This window comes from Sodiomyces alcalophilus (assembly GCF_042370955.1).
Source record: "Sodiomyces alcalophilus JCM 7366 unplaced genomic scaffold ACRALscaffold_6, whole genome shotgun sequence".
In the NCBI taxonomy this organism is placed as follows: domain Eukaryota; kingdom Fungi; phylum Ascomycota; class Sordariomycetes; order Glomerellales; family Plectosphaerellaceae; genus Sodiomyces; species Sodiomyces alcalophilus.
Genome location: NW_027263537.1, coordinates 2763707 through 2789114, shown reverse-complemented (window position 1 = coordinate 2789114; position 25408 = coordinate 2763707). Strand labels below are relative to the sequence as shown.

Genomic DNA, 25408 nt, shown 5'->3' with positions numbered 1-25408 from the left:
AAAAAGTATAACTAAGTACTCGAAATAACTATAACGAGTCCTAAAAGCTATCTTCTACTTATCGCCGGGTCGTATATAAAGTCGATAATAGGCGTCCTTAAGGTCTAGCTTAGTAAAGACCTTTAATAATAAAAGCCGGTCTATAATTTTATATATTAACGTGAGTAGTATACGGTCTTTACGAGTAACCTTATTTAACCCCCGATAATCTATATATAGTCTTAACTTCCTACCCTTCTTCGGTATAAAAAGAATAGGAGTACCCGTAGGGCTAATAGAATAACGAATCTAACCTTTAGCGAGGGCGCCCTAAAGGTACTCCCGTAACGCCACTAACTCCTCCTCCACTAAAGGATAAATCGGCCTAAACAGGGGCGTCTTCCCTTCCTCTAACTTAATTCCGTGGTCCTACTAATAATAACCAGGCAGCTTATTAGCCTCCTTTATATTAAACACGTCTAAGAACTTATAATACTACTCCGGCACGGCTACTAATAACTCTTCTTAACCCACGGGTAAAGGGTCCTTTAGGAGTTCGGGTAATAGTTTAGGTAAGGGAGCAGGCATAATCGTATCCTCTAAGATATAAACTTAAACACGGCTAACCCGCGCTACCTAAGACCTAATAAGTCTAATAGTCACCTTCGCTCTATTCGTAGCCCTCTTTAACTCCTTCCGCGAACCTATAAACTTTAACTCCTCCTTCTAAATCCGAAACATCTAACTCTTATTTACCTAGTTAATTATTAGGTTATACTTAGTTAACTAAAGGATCCCTAGGATAACCTCCGACCTATTACTACCTATATTTATAATATATAACTCTATATACTATATCCGTATACGATTCTAACTATCTATAATCCGAACTATAAATAAGATCGATCCGAGTATCTAGGTTATATATTCCTTATTTACCTAGCTAACTTCCCTAGGTAGTCCGGTAATTACTTTACTAAGGGGTATTACGCGTTTATCGATAATATTAAAGTCGGTAGCGCTATCCAGAATTATAACTTAACGGTCCTATCCACTATTTAGTTATATATTAAGCTTTACCCTTACTAGACTAGGGGGAGGGTCCGACTCTAATAGCGCGTTATCCTAGGCCTAACCCTATAAGGCTTAGGGTAGGGCCTATACCTAACCTAAAGTGGGTCGACTAAGGACTATAGCCTCCTAATTAGGGTTAGTAGCCGAGGTAGAACTTTAGCCGGCCCGCCTATTACGTAGGCGAGGGTAAAAAGGTCGAATATAGCCTTTATCTCCGTATTTATAATATTTCCGAGGGCCTAAGAATTCTAAGGTCCTACTAGGGTTATCCCGCTATTAGGCAGGGGTAGTAGCGATAGCTATGGTTATAGTAGTAGGGGGCGTAGGCGAGTCTTTATAAGAACCACTGGCTTAGGACACCGAGGGTTTACTATTAGTTCCGCGCTTCCTCTTAAGACCCTAATAACGGGGTATATAATAGCCGCGGTCCCGATTACACGGTTTACCCTTATAAGATAACGTGACCTTAGCCTAGTAAGCCGCGACGTTTAGCTCCTAGAAGGCCTTAGGTAGAATCCTAGTAATAATTTAATCGCGTAGAGGTCTATTTAGTTTAGATATAATAAACTATATACGCTATTTATTAGGAAGGGGGATAGACACCTTATTAAATAAGGAATCTAACTTATTAAGAAATTAATTATAGGTCTAACCGGGTTACTAAAAGGTTTATTCCGAAAAGATCTATTCCGTAACTAATAACTCGCGGGTCTTGCTATTAACTAATTACTCGGTTAAAAGAGCCTTTAGCTTAGCCCACATCGCCTTTATTAAAAAACTATAGGTCCTCCTTTAGTAAGCTTGCTAATAGGACTTCGTGTTCCTCTTAAGGTAACTAGCGGTAAAGTAAACCTTTTTCGCCTTTATTATAAAACTAGCTAGATCGAGGTAAAAGCACTCCTTAATCTCTACTATAAAGGTTCTAAACTAATCGTATAACTTATTATCCTATTTTAAGGTAGGAAGGTTTACCTTAAATAGATCGCCGCGACTACCTCGGGGATAGTAGTGGTTCGCTAAGTAAGGGGGTAGGGTAGTATCTAGGTCCTCGCCACGATAAATAGCTTCTAGACGCTTTAACTTACGCTCTCGCTGCTTACGTTCCTTATAGTGGTTTAGGAGGAAGTCTAGCTCCTCGGGAAGTAGTTAATCCGGAGGATAGTTCTTTAGTTCCTCGATATTAAAACGTATATCCGACTAAGGGTAAGACGGTGGCTTTATAGTGTTAACCGGGGGAGCTATAGGTATTTCACGCTAAGGGGTTATAGGAGGCTCACGTTAAGGTGCTAGAGACGGTTCTAGCTATAGCTTTAGAGGGCCTTATAGGATAATAGTCTCCTATTTACTAGGTAGAGGCGCGGTGGTATCGCTTCTAGGACTAGGAGATAGCGTATACTTACGAACCGATTTATAATCTCTGTCCTCGGGAGGAGCAGTACTAAAGCGCGTATAAGGAGGTATAGTTATTTATTAGCTAACTAGTAAAGGTGAATTATACTTATAACTCTTAACGGTTATTATACCCGTTAGAACGGTTAAGCGAATAATATATTAGGGGTTTTCGTGTAAAGAGTAAAAAGATATTATAAGATAATTAGAAAGGTAATATAAAACTAATAGGTCGAATTAAGAGTTAAATTATTCGCTAAACCTCTAAGTCAGGAGTTTAGCTTTACCTATCCCTTTTATAGATAACCAGAGCCTCTCCCCTAGAACCTTATAGAATCCCCTCGAAGCTATTCCTAGGACCACGATTTATCCGCCGGTGGTCCTCCCTATTATACTATACTAGACCGGCCTGGATAGTACTAGTCCCGGAGCCGACTCGACTACCTATCTCCGAACACTATACCCTATCTAATCCCCTTTATAACCATTAAGGTATATTATTTCCTCCTGTTTAGGCTGTCCCTGGCTTCGACGAATTATACCCGTGACAACCAGGTAATTATACCAGAGTCTAGGACTTTATTTTAACCCGTACAAAGTTTTATTAAGCTTATAGAGTATTATATTATTATTATTATTATTATTTTCTAAGCTGTCTTCTTTCTCGAAGCCTATAGGTTATATAGCGTATATTAGGGTGCCTATATTATTATAAACAAACGCGTTTTTAACGTCGAACTGCCTGAATTTCTAGCCGTGTGATACGCCTAGTATTAAAGCTAGTTTATAGCTTTCTGGCCGGCAGGTAGTTAAAAAAGCTTCTAGTTAATTAAGACCTAGAACCTGATTAAACCCCTGAATAACCTACCGAGCCTTATATTGAATAGCTTCGCTAGAGCTATTATATTTAATTCTAAATACCTAACGACCTCCTAGTACGTGGTAGTCCTCTTTTATTTTATTATAATTATTAGGCGTATTTCTTATACTTATTAAGTCCTAGGTCTTTCTCTTTTCGAGTTCTGGTATTTCTGCTACTATCGCGTCTATCCATTTATCTTTATCTAGGCAGTTTATAGCCTATTTATAGGAAGCTGGCTCGTTAATCGATTTTATAGTTAAAAGAAATAGTGAATTTTCTTAAAACTATAGGTTTCTAAGTATAGTATCTTTTATATAATATAGTAAGTGCGCACTATTATTATAGCATATTAAATCCTTATAGTCCGGTTTTAAAGGTTCTAAAGGTATTTAGACTTCTAGCCTGGTACTTTGGCTACTGTTATTATTAGCCGGGCTATGGTTGATATTATTATTATTATTATTATTATTATTATTATTATTATTATTATTATTATTATTATTATTATTATTATTATTATTATTATTATTATTATTATTATTATTATTATTATTATTATTATTATTATTATTATTATTATTGTTATTTTCCACCTAAGCTTTCCATTTTGTTATAGCTGTTACAACCGTCGTTTCAGACTTATCTAAGAGCAGTTATGCCTATAGAAATCGGGTGGAACGGTCTACTATAAACAAAATCCAACGCTTTTTATTATCAGAAAGAGGTTTAATTAGTCCGTAAAGATCCATATAAACCTTTTCTAACTAGGAAAAGTGTTTGTATTTATTAACTGAATCTTTATTCGTAAGTGGAATAGACTTACTTCTCTTATAGGCATCATAGCTCTGTATTTTAGTTAACTCTTCGTTGGTTATATTATATTTCTTTTAAAGGGTATTAGTATAGAGACTCTTTAAGGTAACAGGGTTAATATAACCTATCCTGTTATGCTATAGCGTTATGTTTTTAGTTATAGAGGTAGTTATTCGACGGTTATAACGGTCTCTTTGTTTATAAAGCTCTTCTTAAGGTTAAAGAGGTTAAAGAGATTAAGGTTTCTTTGTTATATTATTTCTTTATTAAGGTTTAACCAACTCCTTTATTATATTTCTTTGCTTATTTAGTTTCTTTGAAACCTGTTCTTTGAACCTTTGAAACCTCTTTATTCTAGTTAAGTCTCCTGGCTGTTTCTTTAGTATAAAATCCTTTTAAAGCTATTTCTTTGTATTTATTGTATTTATTTTCAGAGACTTAGCCCCCCCGTACGACAATGCCCGTGCTACAGCCTAATACAGCCCGTTATAAAGTAAAGCCATTATATAAAGAAAGAGAGGCTCTTTATTATTCAATAATAAGAGCTTTTTATTTCTAGTAAGACCGCGAGCTTTACTATTAAGACGAAAGAGACTAATGATATTCGTGCCTATTTCCGGTATATAAAGGCACTCTTTTAAAAGCAGAAGCTTTCTAGTATCCCGGAATTTTATCACGCAGTTTCCTTCACCTTATATTTTTATTTCTTTTGCCTGACCCTAACGAATAGTTCTCTCTTTGGAATTATAAGTAGAAAAGAGTCTTTTATTTATAATAATATACGCTATAGCCCGCTATCTACACAGAAATTCAGATCTAATTTAATACTGTTTTCTGCTTGTATTTTATAAATCTTTTCCACTAACTAATATATATTAAGGTTACTATTATTATTATTATGTTTGTTATTAATTAGAACTGCCCTATGACTTCCGGACAGAGACCTCTTTAATAGTCTCTTATTAGGCTATTTTTAAGCAGTAAAACAATATTTTTTATTATTTATTTAAGTCAGAATTAACTAAGTTATTTAACGATTTATTTTTATTATTTTCTTTATTTATTTTTCTTTATTACGTTATCGGTAAAGGACAGAAGTAAAGAATACTAAGCTAAAGGTCTGATTCTGATTGGCCTAGCTTCGAAAAGTGGGTCTAAAAGTGGGTCTAAACGGTGAAGCTATTCATGAGTACCGGTATCCCGGAGAACCCTGTCTGGTATCTGGCATAGGCCTTACCCTTTTAGGATAGGTTGCCAAGGCATATTTTCGGACACGAAATTGGACTCTGGGCGTAAGGTCCCGGTACATCGTAGAGTCGCGAAACAGGGACGGAAGGGGTTATTCCGTACCGAGATTAGATACCTACGGTCAAGAGCAGAGTTTTTCCCTAACTTCTAGCAGATCAGATCCTTCTTCTACAGAGTCAATCAAATCAACAGAGTCAATCAAATCAACAGAGTTAATTGAATCAACAGATCTCCTGCTAATTTTGTGTACGCTGTTAATACGATAGGTACTTACTACCCGGCGCCTGCTGCGTCCCTGGAGGTACGTTGTATATACTAGGTAGCCGACCACTGTATTTAGCTAGGAGGATACCTAAGAGATACTTGAAAATATCCACACTATATTATGACTCTACGATGTACCAGGACCTTACGCCCAGAGTCCAATTTCGTGTCCGAAAATATGCCTTGGCAACCTATCCAAAACGGGTAAGGCCTATGCCAGATACTAGACAGGGTTCTCCGGGATACCGGTACTCGCTATTCATAGATCTCGCGGCGCGAAGAAAAGCGATGCTCGTATAAAGCGAATAACAGGATTTCCATAGGCGGACTTTTTACTAAAAGCTTATATGCTATGTTACGATATCCTATTATTATAGGCAGCGCGGTAGGTTAAGTGGCTTAATTATTATAGCTATTATTCGCGGAGTAGTTATAAGAGCCTTTATATTTAATTCACGTATTCGTTATTTTTCTTCTTTTTTAAAAACCCCTTCGTAAAATAAAGGAATAGTATATCCGATCGTAATAAAGAGTCTTATTCCGATCGTGTAGTTCTTCCGGAACAGGAATAAAGAGCTTGGCATAGCTCTTAGTAACCGTATTAGGAAGAATAAAGAGCTTTGAACTATAGTATCGGAACGAACGGTTTGATTCGATTAGCTATCTTCGGGAGATAAAGGGATTTCGTACGCTCGGAGATAAGGATCTGCGACCGGGGGAGGATAAAGGGATAGCCTAAAAAGGCAGGTAAGAGTCTTTTTAGTATTTTTACGTGGCCTGAAAAGGCGGGAGTCTTTTTGGTATTTCGAGTAGAATAAAAGGGTAGAAAAGAGTAGATTTCCTTCTTTGCTAACCCGGGCTTATAACCTTTTAATGAATTAGGCTACGAGTAGTAGGCTGTACGCGCGGAAGAGAGGAAAATCAAGTAAAAGCTGTTTAATTCGTAGATCCGTAGGATTACTGCTTGTTACGCGAACGTGTAGTTATGTGTAAAGAACTGACTTCTGGGATTTCTTTATAGATCCGGGGCTGGCAAAAGACCCTAAAAGATTAAGTGGCGACTACTATGTTAATAGCCTACGCGACGGTTATCGCGCCACGTTATTTGCTTAAGTAATAACTAAAATATTAAATTTACGATACCTAGTATATTTAGATAATATATATTATAAGCTAAGTATATATACACGTATAATACGTATAGTATCATAGTATAGGTTAAGCTAGTTATAAAGTAGACGTTTAGTTATATAGCTATAACTATATACTGTTTATATTAACTTAGATATTATACTTATTATTATTATGATTATTACTTCTTATAAGTATAATATTAATAATACCTTACTTACTAAATGCCCTTATCCTGATTATCTCTTTAGTCTTCGCGATTACCGACTTAATAATATATATCTAGACGTAATAATATTCTAGTATAAGTAATGTAAGTCTTATTATAATATATATAAAATCTATATGGATATAAATATAGAAGCTAATATATAGTTATATATAATATCCTAGAGATATATTGATTTAAGTAATTAATAAATACTTAGTCGAATATATATATATATATATATATATATATATACTATATAAACTCACTTTTAATAAGTATAGAAATAGTTATTCTAAGCTTATAAGTAAATATAACTAATATATAATATTCTAATAAGATTTTTTAACTCTATAGATTAGAAATTTCCACTAACTAAATAAGACTACTATATCTAACGCCGACTTTTGCACTTTAATTTATACACTGTTTGCAATAGCGGCCGGGTCGTTAGCCTTTGGGGGTATTATCCGCTAGGTCGGAATTGGACTAGGATAGTGCTGAAAACCCCACCTCCCACTTTCCATTTTTGCGAGAGGTTCATTGTCTACCTTCTTCACCCCGCCTTATTAACTTCCACACAACAAAGAACCGCAACGGACTCCCCTTCTCTTCTCGATTCTCGTTTTCACCCAAATTTTTCCGCTGAGCAACCAGACAAGATGATTATTTACAAGGTATGCACTATAGCCCAAGTCGAAACCAGTCTACATAATGTCGAACATGGACCCAGGCTGAACCCCGCACCTCACAGGACTTTATCACCGGAGACGAGATGATCTCGGACTCCTACGACCTTAAGGATATCGATGGCATCGTGTTTGAAGCCGACTGCGCTATGATTGAGGAGGGCGCCGTCAATGTCGGTCCGTACTCCCCATCGTTCGGCATCCCACTTTACCAGCATATTTAGGCCTGCTGCGAGTCTAGCGTTACTTGCCACTTGATTACTGACTGCCCATCGTTGTATCGCAGACATCGGTGCCAATGCGTCTGCCGAAGAGGCCGAGGAAGCCCTGGATGACACTGTTGTCAAGGTCAATAACATTGTCAGCTCCTTCCGTCTACAGAGCACCAATTTTGACAAGAAGAGCTACCTCACATATCTTAAGGGTTCGTCTTCCGAGGCTCTTGTATCCGTCTCGCCACTGAGTTCTCACCACAACCCCGCAGGCTACATGAAGGCCGTCAAGGCTCATCTTCAGGAGACCGGCGCGTCAGAGGAAGAGATCAAGAAGTTCGAAGTCGGCGCTCAAAAGTACACGAAGGATGTTATCCTTCCTAACTTCAAGGATTTTGAGTTCTACACGGGAGAGTCGATGAATCCTGACGGAATGTGAGACACCAGGTCCTAATCGCGTTCTCGCTCCACGTGCTTTGCTAACCGAATTCGCAGGATCGTTCTGTTGAACTACCGTGAGGATGGTGTCACTCCATATGTCATCGTCTGGCAGCATGGGCTCAAGCAAATGAAGGTGTAGAAAGAACACGCACTGGAGAAGTAAGCCTTGGCCAACACCCAGGACGGGGTTATGTCTTGGCATACCTGGACAAGCTAAAGGCGTAGTCGAGTGTGACGCCAATGGTACCTGGCCCACATAACGTCGTGTCGTAGCAGGCCCAGAAGAAAAATAAAATGGGGAAATGGGAGCAAGACCATGAGAATACAATAGTTCCCACTCTGAAAGAGTTTGCAGCCTATAAGTTGCTTTCTCCTTGGTGATGACTGGTCAAGTAGTAATTTTAAAACCGCAAAGAATGCAGAAGTTCGCAGACACGACACTGGGAGCGATATCGCATCCCCGATCGCAGCACGTATTCACCATCGAGGTTTAGTGGCCATAGGAACCGGCGGTGGCTGGTCATTGTTGTTGTCATCATCCCTGGACAAATTTCCCAACCGCCTGGGAACAAACCCAGCCACATTCGTCGGCTTAGGAGGTGGCGGGGGTGGCTTCTTCTTCCCCAAGATCCCTGTGGCGGGCGGTGACGCAGGGCCAGCGATAAAAGCCGGGGAGCGATTGGTTTGACAGGCTACTCGCCTCTGTATGTGTCCGTTTTTAAGCTCGACGGCAGGTAATGGTGACGCTTCTACATGTTCTGTTATACCGTACACCTTGTTGAGTTTGTTTGCATTTTTGACACAAGAGGTCATCTTATCCCCATGCCGTCGTCCAAAGTTATCGGCTGTGGATGCTGCAGACACCGCGTCTGACATGTGCACAGAGGATGGGTCCTTGTGCACAACGGAGGCCATTCGAAGGGTGGCTTGCTTTTGCCGCCATGTTGTGCCTTCAGCTGGTGGCTGATTCGATTGTTGGCTGAAGGAATGGGGCGACGCAGAATCTCTCCCGATAAAGTTGCCCAACTTTGAAAAGCGGCTCTGCAATTCATTCCCTCGCGAAGCGGGAGTGCCTGTTGGGACTGAAGTCGAATGACGACCGGCTTGAGTTTGTGTTTTTGTGGTCGGGTTCGCAGTGGCCATGCTCGGACCAGGCACCGAGATAGACGCCGTCCCAGGGCCATTCCCTGGGGTTTGGTTGAGAGAGCTCCTGATGGCCACCTTGTCTAAGTCGTCAGCGGAGGTTGGAGTTTGGAGAGAGCATGATGATGTCCGTGGCGGCAGTCGTGGCGGCAGACTCGGGCCAGTCCGAGCTACAGCAGTCTGGGAAGCCCTTCCATCATCCCCATCCTTTGTTCCTTGTGGAGGTGGCAAGTGCGCAGTCGACAGGCCGGTAGTGTCGACCCGGAAGGGCGGAGGCGGCCTAGGTGCGTCGACAATGTCCGCACCTTGGTGATCCAAGGCAACGGGATGGTGAGATGAGACACCGTGAGATGGTGATGCTACACCGGACGGTGTGTTGTATCTAGAAGACGTCAAAGGACTAGGTGCCGAAGACAATGTTGAAGTAGTGCGTAAAATGGCACGGGCTGGAACTGGCTGGCCGGAGCGACGTCGAGGTGGAGGCGCGAAAGAAGCAGGATCTCTCAGAGAGGAAAGAGGCCTAGCGACATGGTTCATTTTCTCTTCATCCGTGTCCGACTTTCTCTTAACGAGGCCAACCTATAATAATGTGATCAGATCAAACGACTATTCGCGCCAGCAGCCGAGGATGGGGTGGGAGCAAACCATCTGGCCCTTGAGAGTTGTGCCGGGCTTCTCAGGGTGCCACCCCTTCTTCATGATACGACCGAAGTCGGACATTGAAAAGCGGATAATTCGAACGAATTATCTCTAAATTCTGTGCAATGAGGGTAATAAGTTCGACGGGAAGATTGTAGTCAGCACTCGGAGCCTCTTGTTATGCCTCTGACTTGAGGTCATCGTACACTTGTCGCACAGGCTGGCCCAAAGCAGGTTCGGAGCGGGTTGTTCCGGGCCCGAAAGTGGGAGTGGATCTGCCGCAGGAATAAGGGCAGGAATTTAGCACTACGATCAGAGATTTATATAGAGTTAATTAAATTAATAGATCGATCGCTTATTCTACGTAATTAAGTTATACGCTATTTATAATAATTAAGAGTCTTATTTTACTCGATAACCTTTTAAAGCTATTTACGCCGAGCTGCCTATAGCTATAACTATAACCTCTAATACGACTATTTATATAAGCCACGAAGACTAGGAGCTATAGAAGCGCCTCTATAAAGTTAGGGCCCGTAGCAACGGAGTCTAGGACTTCCTATGCCTTAATAATCCAGCGCCTAGGCCGCTACGAGCTACCCGTCCCGAATTTAGTTCCTACGCCTCTATCGCTAACGCTAACGGTTAACCCTTTAATATATCCGAGCTAACGGCTATAGGCAAGGCCGCCTATACTAAAGACTACCGTCGATATAAAGAAGATCGTAAAGACTACGAGACCTATTAGAAGGGTATTAACGGTATACTTAAATAGGTAAAAGAGTCTATCGCTATAAAAAGACGGAAGGCCCTAATAAAGGGCACCACTCCGGAAGAAATCTATGTAGTAGTATAAGCCGACGCCGTACCCTATATCGCGACCCGTATAAAGGACTCCTAAAAGAACTACGATCTATATAAGAGTAAGCCGCCTACTAACCCCCGGAAGGTGGGTGCCTAGCTAGACGATTAGTAGGACCGGCTTTAGGACTATTATAATATCGGGATATATAACAAGCCCCGGGAGATTTAGATTAATAACTTCTTTAACGCTATACGACCTGCCCTAGGTAACTAGGTGGATATAAAGGAAGTAACGCTAGACCTTAAAACAGTGTCGGTGATAGCCCTTATCGCGGAAGGGAAGAAGGCGGCGGAATAACTTAACGTACCGCCTACTCGAAGCCATAGAACTATAGCCTTCCCGGCTTTAAATCTAGGCGATAATAATAACGGACTATAATAGGCCGGGAGGGCTAACTAGACCAGAGCCTAGCGGGGCTATAGTGCCTACCCTAAAGGTAAGCTAACTAACCGTATAAGCTCTAAGCGCCGGTAATCACTCTTCTATAAGGATAAGTGCCCCGCGTGCTACCAGCGCGGCCACGATCTATAGGGCTGCTAGATACTATTCCCGGAGTTAGCGCCGGAGGGTTTTTAAGCTAACGACCTAATTAAGAGGCTTATAGAGAAGTCCCTTAGGATAGACCGGGACCTGTAGAGCGCTATAGAGAAGATTAGGTCCCGGAATAAAAAGAAGAGGACTACCGCCGCCACTGAATATAAAGTAACCGATAATAATAATAAAGTCGGTGGCGGCGGCGGTAACGGCGATAATAATAACGAAGTCTTCGAGGAGGCGTGACTATATACGGCTATAAAAGCCGCCGGTAATAATAACAAAGTCTTCTTTAAGAGGACCGCGAAGCTAGAAAAGCTTATAGGAGCTGCGTAAGGCAAGGCGCTAAACACCGTCCGTTACGAGCCACGCCGGCTAAAAGCTCCGCCGGCCGCCCTCTCGGTAGCTATATATCCATTACGTTAGTCCGCTATATTAGACTCAGGTACTATACCCTATATTTTCTATAATAAAAGCAGATTTACGGATTATAGACCGGCCCGTCCCGATAACGTTATAATCGCCGGCACTATAACGGTGCCGATTTAAGGATATAGAGACGTTATTATTATAATAAAAGGAACGGCTAGCCCGATAAAGTTCTGGTTAAAAGACGTAGCCTACTACGAAGATTTTATCTATAACCTAGTTTCTAATAAAAAGATACGGTAAAACGGTTACTAGTAGGATTAAGAGCCACTAAACGATTATATACGCCGCCGTGACCGATTAATCCTTTATAAGCTAAGTATCCACTACGATTAAACCGTTATAGAGCTATTTCTAGTCACTAACGCCCCCGTTGCTACTACTCTTCTAGCCCCGAGTCTATTAATCCGAAAACCGATTAAGAGAGTAGCTAGCTAAGCCGATAGTAATCTATAGTATCTACGGTTAGGGCACGCTAGCCCTAATATAATAAAATAACTAGAAGAGCAGTTATAGGGCGTTAAACTACAGGGGCTAGGAACGGTGGAGTACGACGCCTACGCTTAATCGAAGATAGGTTGTTAGATTAGCCGGAGGACCCGTATAGCTCTAAGCTACGCCGGCGAGAGGTAGGCGATCGACTTCACGGATTTCCTACTAACCGCCGATAGATACGTGCGGATTATATTCTTCACGGATCGATATAGCGGGTTCGTGGCCTACTATGTTATAACATTAAAGAGGGCTTCCGATATCTATATAGTTATAAACTAATATATCCGATAGGTTTAGAGTTAATTTAACCGGTAGGTACGGGTCTTTAAGTATGATAACGAAGTAATATAATCGCTCGAAATATAGGGCGTAGTTAAGGGTTTTAGTATCTAATTAGAGTCCTCTTTAGCAGAGACCCCCGTATAGAATGGTGGTGCCGAAAGATCTGGGGCTGTTATCGTGGAGAAGGCACGAGCTATACGAATATACTCCTGATTACCTGATTTCCTATAGGTTAAAGTCGTTCCTACTACCGCTTACGTATAAAATAGAACGCCTAAATAATACCTTGGCTAGAAGACCCTGTTCGAAGTTATCTATTAACGTAAGCCGTAGCTAGGGCACCTTCGGGCCTTTGGTTATAAAGCTTTTCTAATAACCAGAGCAGCTTTAACGAAGTCTAGAAAGCTTTAAAACCGGCTGGCGCCGCGGGCCTATATCGGTTACCTTATAGGCTACGATTTAACTAATATTTACCGTATCTGGGTTCCTAGTCTTCGAAGGAACGGGATTATCCATACACGTAACGTTATCTTTAACGAATAAGAGTATTTTAACGGTAGACTCGAAGCCCTAAAGGACGATTTACGTTAATTAACGGAAGAGCAGCTAGCGGATATTATTAATTAGATCCGCCTGCCAGAGTCGTATATAATTAAATAAGGCGAACCGTAAGCAGCCGATAAGGCAGCTAATACGTTTATAATAGCACACTTCGAGCCTATTCTTTAGTCGGGTAGCGAGGTTAACGAACCTCTCCTAAGGGCTGCGCCTGCCGGCCTTAAGGCTCGGGGGGTAGAACGACCGCTTATAGCGCCCGAGAGGCTGGAACAGTGGGAGGAGCTTATAGAGCCTACGAGGCCGGAGCTAGAAAAAGACTTTTCCACGGCTACGATTAATCACTAACGCCCGGACAGTCACCTTCTAACTCCACTAGAAACCCCTCCTTAGGTAGGGCTTACGGCGGCTGCTTTTACGGGCTATATGCCTATAAAGCAGGGGGAAGCTAAATTTCGAAGCTATAGCAGTAACTAAGTCTAGATCTCTGCTTGTAACGCAGGAAGATATACCCTATTAGTCCGTAATTTAAATAGTAAGCCGCTAATAAAGTTAAAAATTAAAAAGGCACTTAAAAGACCCCGTAAGATACACCATAAGTAACTACCGGCCCCTCCGAGAAATTAATAAGACCTTAAAAACCACCTATACAAAATCCTGTTCCGATAGGCCTAAAGGGATCACCTAAAGAGTTATAAAGAGATAGGCTCGTGGATGATAGTGCTAAAAGATAGGGCGAAGGGGCATTAAGTGCTAGGCTATATATAGGTGATAACCTATAAGTTTAATAAGCACGGCTTTCTATAGAAGTATAAGGCTAGATCAGTGGTCCGTGGAGATTAATAGTATCAGGACTCGTTAGAAGATATATATACAGCCACTCTCGCCGGTCGCTCCTTCAGATCGTTAATAGCGATCACCGCTCGCTTCGACCTATCCTTAATATAGTATAACGTCGTTAACGCCTTCGTGCACGCCCCTCTGCCCCATAATATATATATACGGTTCCCGCCCGGGACCGCGGTACCGGGTTAATTACTGCTACTAAAGAAGGCGTTATACGGGCTACGGGAGTCTCTATTACTATAGTAAAAGCATATCATAGAAGTGCTAAAAAGAGACGAGTTTAAGATAGTGCCGTAAGAGCCCTGCTGCTTTATACGCCGTGGGTTAATCCTGTTCTTCTATATAGATAATATCGTGATCGGCTTTAAGGAAGACTTTAGGGAAGAGATAGAACAGGCTATTGTAAGCTTACAAGAGCACTACGCCCTATAAGGCGGGCAGCCACTATAGTGGTTCCTTAGGATTAAGGTTATTCAGGACCGTCCCTTAAGGAAGATATCGTTATTATAACGCGATTATATCATAAAGGTAGGATATCTGTTATTAACGGTATCTAACCATAAACCTATAAGTCCTATAAAGCCGGCAAAGCTGCTGCCGTATGCTAGGAAATCCACTACCATTAAGAGCTATTAACGAAAGATAGGATTAGTTCTATATACTATAGTGATTACACGCCCCGATATCGCCTTTATAGTATCACGACTCTATAGATTTAATATAAATCCGAGCCGTTAGTATCACGAAGCAGCCGACTATTTAATCCGATATCTACTAGCCATATAAACCTACGCCCTAGAACTAGGTGGTAGCGACTCTATCACGGTATTCACCGACGCGTCTTTTATAGATAACTTACCTAATCATAAAAGCAGTTAGGTATTTATAATACGCCTATTTAGAGGCATAATAGCCTAGCGAGCTAATAAGCAAGCAACGGTAATAACGTTAATAATAGAGGCAGAGCTGCTCTTACTGGTATAAGGTGCGAAGGAAGGGATATTTATAAAAAGGCTATTAGAAGCGATGGGTGTGATATTCGACGATCCACGATTAAAGATACAATACGATAATAGCTAAACGATACGCCTACTAACGGCGGAGATCGCTTAATTAAACACGCGATTACGGCACGTGGATATACATAACTACTAGTTACGAGAGGCGTAGTAGTATAGAAGAATCGAAGTTAGCTATATTATAAGCGCCGATATAATAGCCGATAGATTAACGAAGGCCCTGTCTAGGGAAAAGTTTATAAGCTTTAGAAAACAGGTAGGAGTGATAGATATACAGGGATGCCTTTATACAAATAAGCTAGAGGAGATATCACCGGAATATCTGGAAGAGCTAGAAAAGAAATTCGATAGGAGCTACATAGACGTTATAGAAGGGGATATATCGATAGAAGACGCCTATGAATAACGTTAACTAAGTAACTGTTATATAGTTATTTAGTTAGGGGGGTGTGTCGTATAGGCTGGCCTAAAGCAGGTTCGGAGCGGGTTATTCCGGGCCCGAAAATAGGAGTGGATCTGCCGCAGGAATAAGGGCAGGAATTTAGCACTACGATCAGAGATTTACACAGAGTCAATTAAATCAACAGATCGATCGCTTATTCTACGCAATTAAGTTATACGCTATTTGCAACAACACTAGCGTCGGCCGCGGCCTTCTCTTAATCAAACGTTGCATAGGCTGACCCGAAACAGGAGCGAAACAGGTTGTTCCGGGCCGAAATTAGATATACGCTATTCGTAGGATTCAGGGCAGAATTATAGGATCTAGATTAAAGATTTATATAGGCCTAATATAATTAAACCTATTATATATACTATAATAAGACCTTATCTATATAATATTGTATTTTACTATAAAAAGCCTTTTACTTTCTTATTTTATCTTTTTTATATATTTCTTTCTATACTTTTAACTATATTATAAAGTATTTAAATATAATATAACGATAGTAAAGTACCTATAATCTTATATTATAGAATATAGACTATAAGTCTTAGTAATTAATCTTTATTACAGGTTAACTCTCTTAAATATAGTTTCAGTATAAGACCGGAACTACTAATTAAAGCGTAGGTCCTACGCTTAGACCGCGCGCTGCCCTTATAGGGGACTTATATAAACGAGTACCGGTATTTATTTATTTTTATTATTTATTTATTCTTACTCTGTTATCGCTTAGCTAATACTAGGCTAGCCTTCCCAGGTAATAGTCTCTCTTAGATTTAAAAGGGGTGAAAACCTCTTTGAACAAAAACTCCTTCCTCCTTACAATAATAAAATTCGTTCTATATACGCGGCCGCCGCGAAGACACTATGCGGCCGCTATATTAACACTGTTTATATTACAAAGCCACTAATATAAGCTCTACACTCCTTTATCCTAGTCCCTATTATCCTCTTATTTATTACTAAGATAGACCCTTAATAATTAATTCTATCCTAAGCTAGTAACCCTATCTATAGGATTTAATATATCCTGGACCCACGTTTAAGCTTTTTACGTTATCTATAGACGGCCTTGTATATAGTATAACATACGGTTCGTAGCTCCTATGTTTCGTGTAGGTCCCGCCGGGATATTTTTACGCGCTCCGGAGCGCGGTACCGTCTCTATATACGTAACGGGCAACTAATCCGCTATGGCCCTATTTACGGTAGGGCCTACCTGCCCTAGTTAACGACACGGGCGTGTCGGCCTTAGCGATAGAGCTGCTAGCGCCTATTATCGACTAGCTATAAGCCGGGCAGTAGGGCTATTAGGCCCCCCTTATTTAACCCTTATCGTGCTTACTAAGATAGATAAGGGCTATCCGCGAATAGGGTCGGGTAACGTAAAAGATTTACGCGTGCCCCTAGCCGGATTCGAACCGACCTAACCGCCTCGTAGTTATATACCAGGGCACTACTAGTACGCTATAGGGGCTACTGGTATTTATATACCCCCCTAATCGGTATTTACTATCTACTATATAGAACGGCTTGCGTAGGATAATATAATATTAGAGGCTTTTATATAAAGAGCAAAGAGACGTTATAAGATAATTATAAAGGCAGTATAAAACTAATAGGTTAAATTAAGAGTTAAATTATTCGCCGAACGTCTAAGTCAGGAGTTTAGCTTTACCTAACCCTTTTATAGATAACCTAAGCCTCTCTCCCGGGAACCTCGGAGAAACTCCTTAAAGATAGTCCTAGGACTATAATCTATCCGCCGGTGTTTCTCTTTATTATACTATACTAGGTCGGCCCGGAAAGTACTAGCCTCGAGGCTAACTCGCCTATCTATTTCAGAATACTATAACCCCGTCTAATCTTCTTCGTGACTATTAATATATATTATCTTCTTTTATTCAGGCTATCCCTAACTTTAATAAATTATACCTATAATATCACGCCTCCTCTTATAGTGCTTATACCCCTAGGAGCGATATAGTTAACCGGGTACCCTTATAAGGACCCTCTCCCGTCTAACCCCTATTCTCCGGACACGGCCCTTAGAAGATGTGACTCGGCTATGGACGGTACCCGGCCACGAATAGCTTAAGTTAGCTTATACTAGGCTTTTAGTATATAAGCCACTATTCGCACCTAGGCTATACCGCTATCCTACTATAAGGCCTTTTATAAATAACTTATTAAAGCCGGAGCTAAATATAAATATGAAGATTACCCTTCCTAAACCCCTAAGCTATCGTGATATAGTATAAATAAAGCTTTATAGATCCTTGAACGCTCTGTCTTTAAATTATCGTCAAAGGCCTTATAAATAATCCGTGAATAGTCGTACCGCTTAACTCAATATAAGGCCTATAGCCTTAAAGGAGTGTATATAACACTTTAGAATTATCTAAATAATAAACTATAGGTACGCTCCTAATAGAGTAGGCATACCTAGATTATAGAGTAGGCAGGAGTAACTATATAGGCTCTACTTAAGGTCCGGTGACTACTATAGAATATATCCTAACTGGCCTTCCTAGCTTATTATTACTTTTCCTATTCTTTTTTTTACCTATTCGAATAAGTATTATAATAACCTTATTCTAATACTCTTATCTATAAGTTATTCCTTATTGTCGTATTATAATAACTCGCGGGGTATTATCTTAGTGGTTCGTCTCGAGTCCTCTACAGGCCTTTCCGGTATATTATATATAGTCCTTAGCAGGTTATTAATTCCATCGATCCAATATCTAAAGTAGCTTATTATAATCGTTTCTTATATAAATAACGATAACTTCTATTAATAATATACCTTAGTTCTATCTAGAATAATAATATAAGTAATCGTCGTGTATACTTTCCTATACTCGACTAACCTCTATATTCTAGTATTATAGCCCCTTAGAAACGTTAATTATATACGGCTAATAAGTTAGCTTACTAGCTTAAGTCTACTAATAATTCTCCCGCTAAAAAGACCGTTACTCCTATAAAGAATGGTAAGAAGGCCGGTGGTGGCCTTAATACCGCTATTAATAAGTCCCCTGTTATTAAGGATAGCCCTATTAAAAAGACCACTAAGAAAGGTGGCATAAATAACAGGTTAACTATACCCGGTATAGTATCTAAGACGCCCGCTAAAGTAAAGAGGCCGGCCGCGCCTAATACGGAGTCACTTACGACTCCTACTAAGGCGCGCCTAAATAATAAGGGTACGGTTAGTCCGACTAGGGCACTTAGTTATTCCGACTAGGGCAGTACTGACAACACTTGACGCCAGCCGGCACGACCTCTTTTTGTACCTAGATACTTACAAATACATATTAAGCGTATCGTCGTTACGATTATTTGTCTATATTATCACGACGATTAACCAACTATATCGTTACTACGATTAATTGTATCATCGGTATCGTTGCTACTATTAACCTAGTATATCGTCGCTACGATCGATTAAGTTTATCGTCGGTATCGTCCCAACGATTAATTAAGCGTATCGTTAGTATCGTCGCTACGATCGATTAAGTATATCGTCGGTATCATCGGTATCGTCCCAACGATTAATTAAGTATATCATCGGTATCGTCGGTACTATCGGTACTATCGGTATCGTCGGTACGGCTACGATCGATTAAGCGTATCGTCGTTGCGATTAATTAAGCGTATCGTCGCGATTAATTAAGCGCATCGTTGTTGTGATTAATTAAGCGGATATCCTGTAGTATATAAAAGTATCTGGGTATAAGCGGAACACGCGGGCGGGTATCACCGGCTGTCAACATAGGACCCTAGTCGGAATAACCATATGCCCTAGTCGGACTAACCGTACCTAATAATAAAGGGTCCGCTATGCCCGGTATAGTATCCTAGATAGTCGTTAAAATAAAGGGGTTAGCCGTACCTAGTATAGAGTCGCTTACGACTCCTACTAAGGCGAGGGGCCTAGCCCTCCTTAAAGGAAAGACTATCGTGGTTCCCGACTATAAGGTTAATAAGGTTCTCGCCAGGATATTCCCGGTGTTTAGGTTAGACGATAGTCTAACTGGTAGCTAGTCCACCGGTAGCTAGAGGACTCTAGGCCTAGCGCTAATAGATTATAATAGTAATAATAGTAACGATCCCTTGGGCCTTTACGCGGTATAAGAAATACTTATAGAGGATAACCTCTATAATCCTCCTTATTAGCGGTGCTACTCTGGATTTCTTAATATTATCTTTGACAGCTAAGGTCCTATTATCTTTCGTTTATACTGCAACTTAGGTAAATACTCATTTAAATATGATTATTATTAGGAGGACTAAAATAGTAAGAAGTGCAAAGAGGTATAGTTATACTCCCTGTCCTATATAGACCGGCCCGGTATACTAACTAAATCGTAGATAAAATTTCGCGCTACCTATACTATTATCGATATATAAAAAGCGCTCGTTAATAGGGTGAAGTATAGTGGTTTCACCGATAAGAAACTTATAAGTTATCCCCCCGTTTCCTTAGCGTCTTTATACTAACTTTTTTCCATTAGCGTGTCGTCTATAAGCTTTAGGGTAAGCTATGTTATACTATTACTAATAACGAGCACTATAATTCCCGCGACTTTAATATAGCTCCGTATAAACGTTATCGCGCTAACACGGTTACGGAGGCTTAACTTACCTTATATGATATTTAAGCCCTGGGGGCTTATAAATAAACGAAAGTCCTTTATTAAATTCGTAATCTATTAAAGGTCGGAGATAGTATAAAGGGTAAGGGTAATAACGGTAATAATGAGGAGTATTTCGTTAGTCTATAAATATATAGTAAGAAGTGGATCTAATAATCTAATACGGGCGGGCACTATATATATATATAGTATAATCACTACTATTCTTTTTTCTTCTAGCGTTCAGGATATAATATGTTAATGAATTGGGCTACGAGTAGTAGGCTGTACGCGCGGAAGAGAGGAAAATCAAGTAAATAACTGTTGAATTCGTAGATCCGTAGGATTACTGCTTGTTTCACGAATGTGTAAAGAACTAACTTCTGGGATTTCTTCCTGGATCCGGGGCTGGCAAAAGACTCTGAAAGATTGGGTGGCGACTGTTACGTTAACCTCCTACGCGACGGTTATCACGCCACGTTATTAGCTTAAGTAATAACCAAGATATCGTATTTACGATACCTAGTGTATTTATATAATATATATCATAAGCCAAGTATATATACACGTATAATACGTATAGTATTATAGTATAGGTTAAGCTGGTTATAAAGTAGACGTCTAGTCATATAGCTATAACTATATACTGTTTATTTTGACTTAGACATTATACTTATGATTATTATGATTATTGCTTATTATAAGTATAATATTAATATAATATAATAAATCAATAAAGATAGTAACGGGACCCTCTAGGGTTATAGTATAATAAATTAATAATAACTATGAAGGACCTTATAGGGTTATAATAGTTTCCGTACTTTTCGAGCCCTCCCCTCTTACCGATTATAATATTCTTAAAGGAGTCCCTCTGGGATATAATGTCTTAGTTCCTAGGTGTTATCCTTCTACCTATAATCCGCCTACTTAACTAAATAATACCTCCTATTCCTATTAAACCGATAAGCCAAAATCTCTTTTACCTCGTACTCCTCCGACTCCTATACTTCTATATCCACCTCTATAGGCTTAGGGGATTGATTATTATAAGACCGCTAAGGTTCTAATAAAGAGATTAGGAAAATATTATAAATCTCTATTAACTACAGGAGGTCTAGCCTATAGGCGGGACTATAATAACTAATAACTAAGGTAATACGGTATAGCACGAGGTACTTATCCGAGAGCTTCTTATTAGGCCGTTTTTACTTAATATTTTTTAAGGAGGCTAGTCCCTTACCTTAAACCGCTATTAAGTCCGCCCGGTATTATAAAACCTCTTATAAGACTCCTAAGCCTTTCGAATAAAAGTTTCTATTACTTAATAGTTAGCGATTAGGTGCTTTACCCGTTATTTAGCGGATACCGCCCTAACGTCTAACGACTTAGGTAACCGGATATTATCGGGGCTATAAGGGTTATAGCCTATTAACACCACGGAGGGCGTTTACTTAATTACCGAGTACCACGCGGTATTATAAGTAAACTACGTAAAAGATAGCTTATCTACCTAGTCGGTCTACTCGCGTAAGTAATAACTATAAAGCTAATGCTTAATACTCTAATTCTAACGCTTAGTCTACCCGTCGGTCTCGGGATAGAACGTAATAGATATCCTATAGTGAATACTTAAAAGATTATATAGGGTCCTTTAAAACTTACTCGTGAATAAAGAACCCCGATCCGAAATAATACTATCCGGTAATACCTAAACACTAAAACCTCTTATTTTTAGAATATTAGCTAAACCTTTAGGGGTTAGTACACCATTATAAAGGATATAAAGGGAATACTCTATATAATAGTAAACTATTATAAAAATCGTATCCTTTTTCTTTCCGCCCTAATTAATAAAAGGAAGACCTATAATAAAATTAATTAAGATCTCTTAGAACGGATAAGATAGAACTAAAAGACGAGCTAATAGGCTATAAGGCTTATACTACCTCCCCTTAGTCCTCTAGTAAAGCCTATAAATAGGTATAAACTTCTTTATATACTAGGATATATACTCCTAATAAAACGAGTTAAAAATCCTTTTAATCGTTCTGTCGGAACTATAATATCTAGCGGTGGGTTTATTATAAAAGGCCTATAGGGCCTTCTTCCTTAACCCCTATAATTCAAGATAAAGAGGCGACCTCTAAAAAGGATTAGGCCGTTTTTATCCCTTAACTACGAGTCGGATAACCGGTCCTCCTTAGATAAAGAAATATAAAAGGGATTATCCTTCTAGGTATCTGTTACCTTTTCCTTTAAACTTAGTAATAAGTCCTTAGAAACCCTAGGTGCTCCGCCCGGTTTCTTTACCACTCTTAAAATAAACCTACGGGTACAAACCTCTTAATAGGTCTCTAACGCTTTACATCTAGGTCCGCCTAACTAAAAGTATACTACAGTTTCCGCGACAGGCTATTAGCCAGATTCTAAGCTCCTAGCCAATACTTAATCTCGAAATCGAATACCGATAGCTCCTCTAGCTATCGCGTATACTACAGCTTAATTTTTAGCTTATCTATTAGGTACTCATAATTAAAGTAGTCTATTAGAACTTCTATAAGGGTCTAGCTATAAGGTAGGTAGTGTCTTTAATAGCGGAATACCTTAATAATAGCTATTAACTCCGTGTTTACAGTTAAATAGTGTAACTCCATGCCTTTAAGCTTCCTCGAAAAGAATATAATAGGGTACTATACCCGATCTATATACTAAGTAATCACCGCCTCTAAAATAAACCCTAAGGCGTCCGGCTTTAGTCGAATAAGTAACTTAGCATCGAAATACTATATAACCAGAGCCTCTTAAAACTTCTAACGCAGCTTATCGAAGGCCTCCTTCTCCCTTATAGATAACACGAAGACCCCTTTACTCTATACCTCTTTGTTAAGTCTAAGCGCGGCGCCGTAATCTTCGAATAATTCTTAATAAAACGCCGATAAGAACCAGTAAAAACCCAGGAAGACTTATATAATCTTTACCGAGTTCGGCTGTTACTAATCGCGGATAGCCTCGACCCTAGACTAATCTATATAAACCCTATCTACTTTAATAATAAACCCGAGGAATTCTACCCCTTAAGTCTCGAATATACACTTCTCGAGATTCGCGTATAATAAGTACTCCCTTAACCTCTCTAAAACTGTCAGGGGTTTTCGTGTAAAGAGTGAAGAGACGTTATAAGATAATTAAAAAGGTAATATAAAACTAATAGGTCGAATTAAGAGTTAAATTATTCGCTAAACCTCTAAGTCAGGAGTTTAGCTTTACCTATCCCTTTTATAGATAAACAGAGCCTCTCCCCCAGAACCTTATAGAATCCCCTCGAAGCTATTCCTAGAACCTCGATCTATCCGCCGGTGGTCCTCCCTATCACACTATACCAGACCGGTCCGGATAGTACTAGTCCCGGAGCCGACTTAACTACCTATCTCCGAACACCATACCCTATCTAATCCCCTTCGTAACTATTAAGATATATTATTTCCTCCTATCCAGGCTATCCCTAGCTTCGATAAATTATATCTATAATATCACGCCCCCTCCTCTAGTGCTTATATCCCCAGGAGTAATATAGTTAACCGGGTGCCCTTATAAGGACCCTCTCCCGTCTAACCTATATTCTCCGGACACGGCTCCGAAAAAGACGACTCGGCCCGGGACGGCACCCGATCACGAATAACTTAAGTCAACCTATACCAGGCTTCTGGCTCGCGAGCCTTTATCCGTATCCGGGTTATAGCTATCCTACTATAGGGCCTTTTATAATAACTTATTAAAGCCAGAGCTAAATATAAATATAAAGATTAATTCCCCTAAACTCCTAAATATCGTGATAAAGCCTAAATAAAGCTTCGTAGATCCTTTAATACTCCGCCTTTAAACTGTTATTAAAGGCCTCGTGAATAATCTATAAATAATCGTATCGCCTGGCTAAATATAAAGCCTATAGACTTAAAGGGGTGCACACGACGCTTTATTATTATCTAAATAATAAACCATAGGTACGCTCCTAATATAGCAGGTATACCTAGATCGTAGAGTAGGCAGGAGTAACCACGTAGGCTCCACTTAAGGTCTGGTGACTATTATAGAATATATCCTAGCTAGTTCTCCTAGCTTATTATTATTTTCCTTTTCCTTTCTTTACCTATTTAAGTAACTATTATAATAACTTTATTCTAAAATTCTATCTATAAGTTAATCCTTATTATCGTATCGTAGTAACTCTATAAGGATCTTATCTTAGTGGTTCGTCTCGAGTTCTTTAAGGGTCTTTCTATCGCGTTACGCGAGGCTCCCGGCGGTTCCCTGGTTCTGGTAGTTCTAATATCTAGAGTAGCTTATTATAATTATCCCTTATATAAATAATAATAACCCCCGATAATAATATACCTTTATTCCGTATAGAATAATAATATAAGTAATTATTAGGCGTGTTCCCTAAGCTTAACTAACCCCCGTGCTCTAGTATAGCTCCTTAGAAGCCCTAATTACGTGCAGCTAATAAGTTAGCTTATCTACTTAAGCCGGCTAACTCCCTAGCTAAGAAGTCCGCCCCCCCTAAGAAACCCGTTACTCCTATAAAGAACGGTAAGAAGGCCGGCGGTAGCCTTAACACCGCTACTAATAAGACCTCCGCTATTAAGGATAGCGCTATTAAAAAGACCACTAAGAAAGGTGGCACTAATAGCGGGTTAACTATACCTAGCGCGGCGTCTAAGACGCCCGCTAAAGTAAAGGGGCCGGCCGCGCCTAGTATAAAGTCACTTATAACTCCTACTAAAGCGCGCCTAAGTAATAAAGGGTCCGCTATACCTAGCGTGGTGTCTAAGACACCCGTTAAAATAAAGAGGTTAGCCGTACCTAGTACGGAGTTATTTATAACTCCTACTAAAGCGAGGGGCCTAGCCCTCCCTAATAAAAAGACCTTCGCGGTCCCCGACCACCAGGTTAGTAAGGTCCTCGCCCGCTTCTTTCCGGTAATTAGGTTAGACGATAATTCGCCTAGTGGCTAGTCCACCGGCAACCAGAGGACTCCGTCTCCGGCGCTAACGGACTATAAGGGTAATAACGACGACGATAATATTAACGATAGTATCGTCGACTACGAAGGGGATATAACTATATCGGGTAACGCCGATAGTATCCTTTATATTAATAGCGATAAGAGTAAAGACGATAACTTCGACCCTAGTAAAGG

General features: G+C 40.0%; 2 protein-coding genes across 2 annotated transcripts; one reads left to right on the top strand and one right to left on the bottom strand.

The window, feature by feature from the left end:
- Nucleotides 1–7411: 7411 nt before the first annotated feature.
- Nucleotides 7412–8888, top strand: ACRALDRAFT_1063479 (uncharacterized protein). The gene is made up of 5 exons (XM_071016807.1): nucleotides 7412–7645; nucleotides 7723–7834; nucleotides 7944–8081; nucleotides 8142–8304; nucleotides 8365–8888. Exons 1-5 carry the CDS (start codon nucleotides 7631–7633, stop codon nucleotides 8447–8449), a joined length of 513 nt encoding a protein of 170 aa, XP_070873720.1. The 5' UTR covers nucleotides 7412–7630; the 3' UTR covers nucleotides 8450–8888.
- ACRALDRAFT_210051 (uncharacterized protein) lies at nucleotides 8499–19344 on the bottom strand (the record flags this gene model as incomplete). Its single annotated transcript, XM_071023012.1, has 7 exons — nucleotides 8499–8649; nucleotides 8719–8826; nucleotides 8858–9812; nucleotides 9897–10032; nucleotides 10099–10146; nucleotides 10258–10367; nucleotides 19317–19344. 7 exons carry the CDS (start codon nucleotides 19342–19344, stop codon nucleotides 8499–8501), a joined length of 1536 nt encoding a protein of 511 aa, XP_070873719.1.
- Between the last annotated feature and the right edge of the window lie 6064 nt (nucleotides 19345–25408).

Coding starts and splice junctions, on each gene's coding strand:
- ACRALDRAFT_1063479 (XM_071016807.1), top strand. Junction 7,835..7,943: donor GGAGGGCGCCGTCAATGTCG/GTCCGTACTCCC, acceptor GTTGTATCGCAG/ACATCGGTGCCAATGCGTCT. Junction 8,305..8,364: donor TCGATGAATCCTGACGGAAT/GTGAGACACCAG, acceptor CCGAATTCGCAG/GATCGTTCTGTTGAACTACC.